The sequence below is a fragment of the Halyomorpha halys genome, unplaced genomic scaffold (genome assembly GCF_000696795.3).
Source record: "Halyomorpha halys isolate HHAL.00 unplaced genomic scaffold, Hhal_1.1 Scaffold54.1, whole genome shotgun sequence".
NCBI lineage: Eukaryota > Metazoa > Arthropoda > Insecta > Hemiptera > Pentatomidae > Halyomorpha > Halyomorpha halys.
In genome coordinates this window covers 180,308-191,236 of record NW_027108734.1, presented here as the reverse complement: position 1 = coordinate 191,236, position 10,929 = coordinate 180,308, and the positions used below count along the sequence as shown (strand labels likewise).

The window sequence follows — 10,929 nt, the reverse complement described above, 5'->3', positions numbered from 1 at the left end:
AGAAAATGAGGGGTAAGAGTAAAATAAAGAAAGAGGGAAGAAAACAAAAAAATAATAAAAACGAACCTGTTCGCTGGAAAATCAAACGCCTAATGGGTACTGCGCTAATGACGGCCAAACTCAGAATTAAAAAAGCCGTTACAACAATGACTAAGTGTTTTTTTTATAAAGAAAACGTTAGGAGAGGGTGATAATAGAAAATAAAAAATAAAAAGTAGAAAACTTTAGAGGAAGAAAGCGTGTGAGAGGGTAATGACAAATGGTGATAGGAAGAGTTAAAAATATATACGAACCAACAAATAAACGAATAACGAAGTACCGGAAGATGACAGTGTCATGGTTATTTATTATTAACAACAGTTAAAAAGAGGAAACGTAATATAAGTGGGGGACGACAAATGTGTAAGGAAAGGTTTAAAAGTGAAATAATACGTTCAAAGGTGGGCGGAAAAAATGTAAAATGAATTTATAAAAAAAAAATTTTTTTTTTTAAAAATTAAAAGGTGAAAATTAGTTTTTTAATAAATTAACTTATATTTATACTTATAAATTGAATATGTTAATGATAAGTTGTTCTTATCGGTTTTTAAATTGACGGAAGAAGGTTCTAATTGGATATAGGTGCTTTCAGAGATGAGCCTTTTGTCATGGTTATGAACAGTAGCGAGTATAGACGTTTTTTCGAAATCGAAGGAATAATTTAATGAAATAGAATGTTCCGAAAGTTTAGAGGCAGAATGATTATGTGAGGAAATTGAATATTTGTGTTGTTTGATACGCTCTTTTAGGAGATTTTTGGTTTCACCTATGTAAGCAGAATTACAATTAAGGGTGGAGCAAGGGATGCGGTATACAATACGTGATCGGTGTAGAGGAGGGATAGTGTCTTTTAGTTAAGTGTAAATATTAGATAGTGTGTTGTGAGGTCTGAAGGCAATACGGAGGTTAGGTATAGTAGAACGTAAGAGTTTTTGAATGTTGTCGGAAAGAGAGGGGATATATGGTAGTGATCTGTATAAGGGGGTAGAAAGGGGTTGTGAAGAATTAGATGAAGTGGCGAGACGAAAGCTAGTTTAATGTACTATAAAGTAATATATGAAGTATATCTTCATATAATTAGTAGTTTTTATAATATTTGACAAAATAAATTCCCAAAATGTTGATTTCTGGTAGTTCGGACAAAACTTTTGATGTATCAAAAAATATATCTCAGAAACTATAAGACGTGCTGATGTCTGCCAGAACTCAAAGTAAAGCTAGTTAAATGTACTAGAATGTAGTTTATAACGTTTATCCTTGTAGGAGTAGTAGTTTTTATGATATTTTCCAAAATAAATTCACAAAATGTTAATATCTAGTTGTTCGAATAAAATCTATGAACATGTCATAAAAACTACGAAGATAAACATTATAAACTAATTTATAGTACATTAAACTAGCTTTAATCTGAGTGCTAATAGACATCTTTACGTCACATAGTTCCTGAAATATAGTTTTCTAAAAATACTAACTTTGTCAGTTCATGTTGCAATTTAAAATATTATATCTCGGGAACTGTTGAACGTAACTCTATTAGGTTTCATATTTTAGTAAATTTACTCTACTTTAAATGATGTTCTCTAAGGTTTTCCAGTGTTGTTTGTAATTTAAAAGACATAGAGCTCCGAATAAAAAATTAATTTTTTTAAACGTTTTGAAACAGCCACCATTTTTTATTCCCCCTACCTATACTTGGCAGACTCATCAGTTTTGACTAGTAATTATACATAGTTTTCATTAATGCATTTAAAAAATTGGGGTGAAATAACTGTCTTTTTTTCACCCTGGCTTTTGTACTAAAGGGTATAGAAGCCTTCTGCATAAAACCCACCCGATAGAGCATAACAACTGCAAATAATTTTTAAAATAAATTTCTATTTTTTTGCTCTTTCGCCTATAACTCTAAAGCGGTTTGTCCTAACGAAAACATTATAATATAACAAATTAAAGAACATTAGATTCTGCGTCGAATGAATACCATAACTTATTAATTCGATCAAGTAGTACGTCGTAAAACAAAAAAATGGTTTTTTGTTTTTCAAATTTAAGATAACAAATTAGAAATTTTAGGTCATTCTTTTGTTTTTCCGCTGCTAGCTACTTATCCTAAAATGGAATACATTCAAAAGATAAGATATAAATCAGTAAATATAACTGAATAATTAGCAATAATTTACTATGACGAAATCTTCAGTGTTACAACGCTCGCCTCAAATTAACATGTTTTTAATGTAAAATTGGATATTTTTAATTTTTTTGGTGAACTTATTTTTTTTAAATCACATTTTATATAAATCCATTCGAAGAATATTTTTTTCATTAATAAATGAATAATTTTTTTATTTTGACAAATTTAATCAACACTTAGCACTGGGGTTATAAAATAAAATAAAAGATTAAAATATGGCAAATTACCAGAGATTTATATGATTCATCCCACCTAAATAAAAACAATACAGAATTCTTTTTGAAAAAAAATTAATTTTTTTAACTTCAAACTGACAAACTTTACAAAACAAAATATGTAAATAAATCAAAAAAATAAAAATATTAATGAACATTCATTTTTAAAAATTATTTCACATCATTTTTCTTAACACTTTCTTTAATCCGAACAACCCCCTGTAGCAATCAATTCGTAATAAACAAATTTCACTGTATTGGGTTAGATACCTCAGCCAGTCTTGTTACTCAGTACAGAAGGAGAGAAATTAAAAATAATTTAAATTAAAAAACATCTTTCACGTTAAAACACTATAATAAGATGTAAATAGATGAAGAGAGAAATAATGTTTAACAAAAATATTATTGGAATTTTCTTAATATTTATTAAGTTATAAGGATACTAGTATTATAATTTATTTCATTTTATTAGGATTATATCCTTAGGATTTATTATTTGTTAAAGGATTTATTTTATATAATTTTTTCATTAACTTTTATATTGGTTTATTTATCTATCTTCTGTATTGGATAATTCTGATTTTTGTTTAAATTTATAAATATGTATATTAACAGTAATTGTACCTTTTGTTTATTATTTTTAGTTTACTTGTATTTGATTCTGTTTCATTTATTTTTCTCATTTTTTATAAGAATTTAGTCACCTTATGATTTATAATGTAATATATATTTTTATTTTATTTGTCCTATTTTTATTTTATATATTATGTTAATTATTATTGTTTTTTTTATCTTATCAAATTCATAATTGTATTTATACTTATGATGTTTTATAATTTAATTTTGTATTTTATTCTAAGTCTCTAAATCATAATTATGATGCCTGTACTATTATTATAAATGGATCAGTCCCAGGATAAATAAAGAATATGATTATTATATAGAGTCAAGTACGCAATTAACTAGATTAAAATTATTCCTTCTGTTCCGAATTGCTATCCTATGTCAGTCGTGCATTAGGGCCAATGTTAAGACATTAGAAATAATAGTGCATTCAGAGGTCACGCATAATTCTAAAAAAAGAAGCCATTTCATAAAGTAGAAAAAAAATACTAATGCCCTTGACATGATTGAGGTGACAGAGATACTTGTTTAAAATCGTTATATGGCGAAAACTATACCGTGATATTTTTCGAGACATCTATTATCTGTAAGAGAAAACGTCGAATTTGCTCCTCTAAACTTTTGATAATGTTATGCCGCTGTAGGCAAAATACAACTTGTATCAATATATTATCAGAGTTGGGCGAAGAATAATCACAATTACTTGCTAATTACTATAATTTTAAATTGTAGAAATACAATTACATTTATAAATAATTGTAATTACTTCATGAACTACTATATACAATTACAAATAAATATGCAATTACTAATTACATTCATATGTAATTTTTTTTCTCCTAAAATTCCAAGTAATTGTAGAAGTAATTACAAATACTTAACCATCGCTCCCAAAGATTAAAATTATATCTAGTTTAAAATTGCGTGCTGGCATATTGATTTATAAACATACTACGGTTTATTTATATGTTTTCGAAGATGATGAAAATAAATATAAAATCGATTTTATGATCGCAAGCTAGCATATCGCTTTTTATTTAACTTTTAGAATTTCTGTTCGGAAACTGCCCGTCGATTTCGACTATTACAGCACTTACTGGACAAATGATCTAAGTTTCTAATTAATTACAAGACTGATCTACATGACTGTAATAAGACCAATCTGGACATACAGGGCTGAGCTTTGGGGCTCCACTAAACCTTCGCATTCCTCTCGTATCCAATCCTTACTAATATACATTTATAAAGACGTTATGTGTCAAGGTAATTAAATGAACAAAAGGTTTAATTGATAGGTTATGTAGCACTATTTCTATGAATTTTTATCATTTACCAACTATTAACTGATATTTACCTTTCCTTTTTTATTTCGCCTATCTTTATCCTGTTCCTTTTTATCATGAAAATCGAATGTAATATACGACAAAATTCAGAATATTGCCCTGCAATATTAAGTGCATTGACCCCCAGCTTCCGAGCCGGCAGTGCAGATAGAGGTACTATTGCTGGTTAACTTGTGTATCCAATGCGAAGGTTATAAATAACTTTCATTTTACTCATATTTTAAGTGCACTATGTCATGTTCCTATGCTGAAGGATTGTCTCCTTATGAAAACAAGGGAAAGTTGGGATTAAAAGAAGTAAGATTATTGTGCAGAATGGTCTTGAACTTTGAAAATTGTCAGTTGACTGAAGAAGTTACATTGTTACAGTTTTCAAATTATTCTCTTCATTCTAGGTTTTTGAAAGTGATGAATCTCTGGTAGATAAAGTGAAACAACTATCAAAATGGATCACTTCATCGAACCATGTAGTTGTTCATACTGGAGCCGGGATAAGTACATCGGCTGGTATCCCTGATTTCAGGTATTTAACATTTTAATTTTATTTGATATTACTCTACTATTGTGTGCAAGATTACATCCTTTTACAACATTAGGATAATTGGGGATCATGCCTTTAATTCTAACCTTACTAGAGTATCTTTGCCTCTGCAAGCATTTCTCTCATAGTTGATCATTTGTTTCTGTTAATGAGTGTTGTTCATAATATAAATATTTAAAATCATTTTAATTCGATAATTTAATTTTTGTTTATGTAAATTAGTAAAGAATAATTGTAGTTAAGAAATAAAATTATTTTATACTAGTTATGCTCCATTGTGCGTTAAGATTTTATTAAATGTGTCTGATTTATATACATGATGAATCCAAACTGATTTACAATATAGCATCACAACTCTATGTGAAAAAATCTTGTGCAGTACATGTATCGCACAATTTTCCTTTACTATAAAAGTTTATTGAGGTGGAAATATCCAAATTTGTGCCTGCCACAAATACAATTAGAAGAGATTAAGTTATCCCGGCTTTCTCCGATTTCAACTACTGTCTATATTAATTCTCCTTTAATTATTTGTCACATTCTTTAACATTTTGTATTTATCTATTGTTTGTTATTGTTAATAGAAGGAACTGGCTATTTCAAATAAGCATAATTAAAGATATGTACTTTGGAGGATAATTTTTTTTTAAATTCGTCATTTAAGCCCTGTTAGACTATGTCAATGAAGATAAGACCTATCCAATATTAAATAATACTTCATTGTACATTAATTACCGAGTTTAATCAAAATTGTTACAAGCCGTTTTTTATAAAATCCTAAAGAAGTGTATAATTTATTCTTTTAAATGGGAATTCTGATCGGTTGATAAAAACGTTGCTGAAACATCCCATCCATACACTTGCCCTAAATATTTAATTTCAGTTTTGTACGATTTTGTTTACAGGAAGTTATACTCAAAGGACCTCAACAAATTTATTTCTGTTGTAAACTCAAATTTTAAACTTTGCCCAATTGCAATACTTTCCCTTATAACATATTCCATATATCAATAAATAAAAGTAAAAATATAAGTATCAATCACAAAAAAAATTTACTTCCTATTAACTGATTTATGGCAATATACTAACAATGATTTTTACATGTACTGTATGTTTCAAACTACTTAATGAAAACTTACAGAACTTCAGGAAGTATTCTTTTAAACTACCTAGTTTTCCAGATTAGTTGACTTTCATGGTTATAATTTTGTTCCTATGGCTCATTGTGTTATAAAAACCCGAGTCTTCCTTAAACAAACACAGTCTATCGAGCCCAAAAAGAATTTTTCAAATCATACTAACTTTGCAATAGATTTTGATAAATTTTCATTAAAACATTTAATTATATTTAAAGCAAGCACAGTTTAGTTTCATATAATAGAGAAATATAAAAATTTAATTTTGGTTTTATTCATCGATATAATCACTGAAGAGGATGTCAAATTATTCCATTAGATTCTTGTTCTAGACTCTCAGGGTGTTGACCCAGCATGGTTCAATTTCTGGTTTAATGGTCCGCAGATCTCAGGGAGTTGGGAACCTCTACTCTTAAGCTAAAAAGCTTCCCTGCATTCTTAATATTCTCACCCTCTGTTACTCTATGTACTCCTTAAATACCAGGACCTTACTAACAGATTTCCCTCCCTTCGATAGAATTGCTTTCTTAGGATATTCTTCATTATGCTACCTCTTCTTGGGGTTCCTTAAAAATTTTTATCTGTTAATTCTCCACTGTAGCGTCCCTTAAGCAACAATTTTATTTTCCTACTTCATCTTCAATTTACTGCTCCAATATCAACTATATTTATTTATACTTAAACAAATAGAGGTACATTTTACTGATTTTTGCTGTATAGATTTCTTAGTAATTATTTCGATACGATATGGAAGAAATTTGTAAAGAGAGTCCTGTTTCCATATGGTCTTCAGCCAACTTAGTATGAAAATTTGTCATTGAATTGTTCAAATTTATATATAAGTTCTATTAAAGCTACATATTTATAAACACCTATATTTTATATCTTATTATATCACCTATATCTATATTTTAAATAGTGAGTGGGTAGCTCATTGGTAAGGCAATGGAATTCCAACTCCAAGGACCCAGGTTCGAATTCAGCTGTAGCAGATAATTATTATCTGTTTCACTTTAGCCGTTGAATCAGCCATGTGGGTTCAGGAGGCCTCCGGGGTCCACCCAGCTGCATAAAGTTAAGATACCCTTAATTGGGCAAAAATCTGGCAATAGAGCGTGATTCTGATCAAATCACCTCCTTGCACAACTGTTGGTCTAGTAACAGTACTTCCTTACAAAGCACTGCACTCTTCATGGGTTGTAGCGTTACAGATTTAAGTTTTTTTTTGTTTTTTTTAATAAATTTTAAATATTTATCAATATTTTAAATATAATTTTGAATTATTTTATGTATTCTAGAGGTCCCAAAGGAGTATGGACTCTTGAGGAACAAGGAAAGAAACCAGAAATAAGCATATCTTTCAACGACGCTCTTCCAACAAAAACACACATGATTCTAGTCAAATTAGTTGAAGCAGGTATTGTTTATCTAATTTTTTTTTTTGTCTGATTTTTAACCATCATCATTTTAGCAAAAGTGTTTTTTTATAGGTTATATCAAGTACATTGTAAGCCAAAACATTGATGGTCTACACTTAAGATCTGGGTTAAAACGTGAGTATCTTTCCGAACTTCATGGGAATATGTTTATAAATCAATGCAGCAGTTGTAAAAGGTAAGGATTATGTAAATGCGGTTTTTTATTTACTTCCTGGAAAATTTTAATTATGTATCAGTTTATTTCAATTTATGCTCTATGGTTATGATGGAATTTTTAATGGAAATTCAAGGTTTATACTGATATTTCTATTGTATATTCTTACGAACAATCATTATCATAAAAGTATTCTACTTTAGTAATTATTATTATTATTAGCTAATCAAGTCTGTTAATGCTTTTAACCTCTCAATGGTGGACTAAATACAAAAAAGTTATTTATTTCTAGTGTTATTTACAATTTTTAACTTTGTTAAGTGCAAAAGTTTTGCAAAAATGGGATTTATACAGTATTAGTCTTGAGTTTTTGAATTAAAAAAATATTTTATTTTTACAATGCATTTTTTTACTTTCACTATAGGAAGAAAATTACTATTTAAAAACCATCCTACCACTTTACTCAAACTTTAACCTACCCGATGTACTTGCACTGATAAAACGGAAATTGATTTTCAAAACATCATCGAATTTCTTAGTAAATGCATGTTGATTTTGAATTTTTCATTCAGCTAAACATATTGTGTGATTGAATTAATGAATTCTTATATGAACTGCTGTCTTGCTTATGTATGTATGAACATATGCAGTAAATAATTATATTTTTTAAGATTTATTAGTTTATTTTATTTTTTGTTGTTGTTTTGCTTTATTTTAGACAGTTCGTCAGAAAGACTGCGACTACATCTGTCGGACAGAAATGTTTAGGTTTGAACTGCCCCGGTGTTAAGACAAATGGTCGACAGTGTAGAGGAGTTCTCCATGACTTTATTTTAGATTGGGAGCATTCGTTACCTGAGAAAGACCTCGATCTTGCACACTACCACTCTAAGTAAATAAGTATAAACTTATCGTATAATTCATATAATAACTTATCATCACTATAGTGGTTATATCTTAGGGCTACTTGAAATGTTATAGCTATTGACTTATTGTTTCACTAGCCGTTAAATATAATCAAACAAAACACTATTTTTCCTTAATTGATATGGTTGAAGTTGCTGCACTGGAAAACAAAGTATGGATAACCAGAATTTTTACTAATCATTTCATACAAGTCATTACAAGTTTTAAAACACTAATATTTTTTTTTTTTTTCAGTTTAGCCGACCTCAGTATCTGTTTAGGGACCACACTTCAAATTATCCCTAGTGGTAACTTACCTCTGTTCACAAAAAAAAATCAGAATGGAAAACTTGTAATATGTAATCTCCAACCCACAAAATATGTAATTATTTTTATTACATTTGTCTTTTTCCTGAGTTCAGTAAACCCTCACTTATCATATATTGTCCAATCAATATCTAACCAGACAAATGAAAGTAATTAGAATAAATTAACCCTGCTTCTGGCACGACATATTTGTCCAATCTGACATTTTATTATTTTTGTTTGTTTTTTTTCCAAAAAGCAAGAGGTTGTCATTTAAATCTAAACCTGGTCAAATTGAATTAAATTTTAATTTTATCATAATATAACTGATAAACTAATCAGTAAATAATAATATTTAAATTGTAAAGAGCTTTATTTTCATTGTTAGTGTTTCAAGTGGGATTCATATTTAATTTAACTAGTTCATTTTATTTTCATATTTTTTAAATAACATGATAAATATTAATTTTTAAAATGATGTGTGAATTTCATCCTTAAGTTAGTTCGAGATAAGAGAGAGTTTACTGTCCCTTATGTTTAAACTGTTATTGTATGAATTAATTCTGGTCATATTTCAGGACAAGAGAGCCGATATGCTCCTGAATGGCTACGTAGACCAAGTAATGAGTCTTTTACTAGAAAATTTAGACCTCAAAATAGATAATTATAATCCCGAATTCGATCCTGTACGTAAAAAAGGAATACACGAATGGACAATTCCTGACTCGCAAGCTGGTGAAATGAAAAAATTGTATGAAATTCATTTAAAACAGAGGAAAACATACGATGAAGAACAGAGAAAAAGAAAAATTGATGATAAAACTGAAGTCATACCAATAAAAAAAAGTTGATATTAATAAGCTAAAAATGCTTCCAAAAGAAAAATTGGAAAATAATACTGAAAATAAACCGCTTGATAATAACTTTGACTGTGACAGTAATGTAAAATCTGAGTTAGCTGTATGATGATGAAGAACTTATTGTGGTGCCCAAAGTTGAACAAAAATTGGTAGGGATAAAACTAGAAAAAATATTTATTTATTAAAGAACCATTAATAAATACTCATCGTTTCCACGGTAATTTTAGTTAAAGTTTCATCTCAACTAATTTGTGCCCAATTCTGGTGGTGCATAATGCTTAAAAGTTATTAAGCTCATTAAAAAAAAAAATCGCTTGTCTTCTGTGATTTGATTTTTCCAAGAAAGAATCCATTGGTTTAGTTTAAAAACCAAAACTTGATATTATTTGAAGTCTACCTTAATCTATTTAGTAAAATAAATATATATTATCAGTATGATTTTATATAAAATAAATAAATTTTATAAATTTTCCTTTTTATTTATAGAAGCATCTTTCACTCTCATTGCATGTTTTTTAGAATTAATATTGTAATCTGCCTTGATGATTTTTGTTATCGATGATAAATGATTCTCATTCATAGCATTTTCAGAAGATAATTAAATGAATTAATAAAAAATAAATAAATAAAATAAAATGTAATTAGCATTAATACAGGCCCAAAGTTAGAAAATAATAAAAAAATCTCTATTTATCTTTAGGAATCAAGTTTCTACAAATCCTACAATAGTTTCAGCTTGGTTGTAGTTGCTAGAAAGTAATCGTGTGTACCAACTTACTGCAGTAATAAGTGTATACCATTGAAATAGGATTGACTGATGTGTCGATATGGGCTAGAAAAAATATTTTCTTAAATCCTTAAAAATTTGTTTTTAAGAGTTTTCAATGATGCTGACTACAAATTAAAAATAAATCTGTCTTGAATTTTCTTAAAATCAAAATATTTTATTACTTTATTTTTACTGTGTGTCTTTCAGTTTTTTATGATTTCGTATATACTTAACCTCATTTAATATAATCACCATTATTTATCCTTTATCCTACATAAAAAATAAAAAAAAGTTTGTATTTAACTTCCGAATTACACAGAGCTAAGGAAGAAAAGGATAATATAAAAATTTTTAAAAAAATATATTTTTTTCTCAGCTCTTATGGCTCATTGGTAAGAACCTTCAGACA

The 10,929-nt window shown here is 28.2% G+C and overlaps 2 protein-coding genes across 3 annotated transcripts in view; one reads left to right on the top strand and one right to left on the bottom strand.

Moving 5' to 3' along the window:
- The window catches only part of LOC106692381 (polycystin-2-like protein 2), a 123,135-nt gene that overhangs the window by 79,329 nt on the left and 32,877 nt on the right, over window positions 1-10,929 (bottom strand). The window contains exon 20 of one of the 2 annotated variants that reach the window (XM_014438303.2): window positions 6,414-6,652. The exons of the other annotated variant lie outside the window; for it this stretch is intronic. The gene's annotated coding sequence lies outside the window, so the exon portion shown is untranslated. Of the gene's footprint in view, window positions 1-6,413; window positions 6,653-10,929 lie in introns of those variants that run through there. 2 annotated transcript variants of the gene reach the window in all.
- On the top strand, window positions 4,403-10,219 carry Sirt6 (sirtuin 6). Its single transcript, XM_014438304.3, has 7 exons — window positions 4,403-4,706; window positions 4,805-4,932; window positions 7,385-7,503; window positions 7,577-7,700; window positions 8,398-8,571; window positions 8,841-8,967; window positions 9,470-10,219. The coding sequence occupies exons 1-7, from the start codon at window positions 4,641-4,643 to the stop codon at window positions 9,740-9,742; spliced, it is 1,011 nt and encodes a 336-aa protein (XP_014293790.1). The 5' UTR covers window positions 4,403-4,640; the 3' UTR covers window positions 9,743-10,219.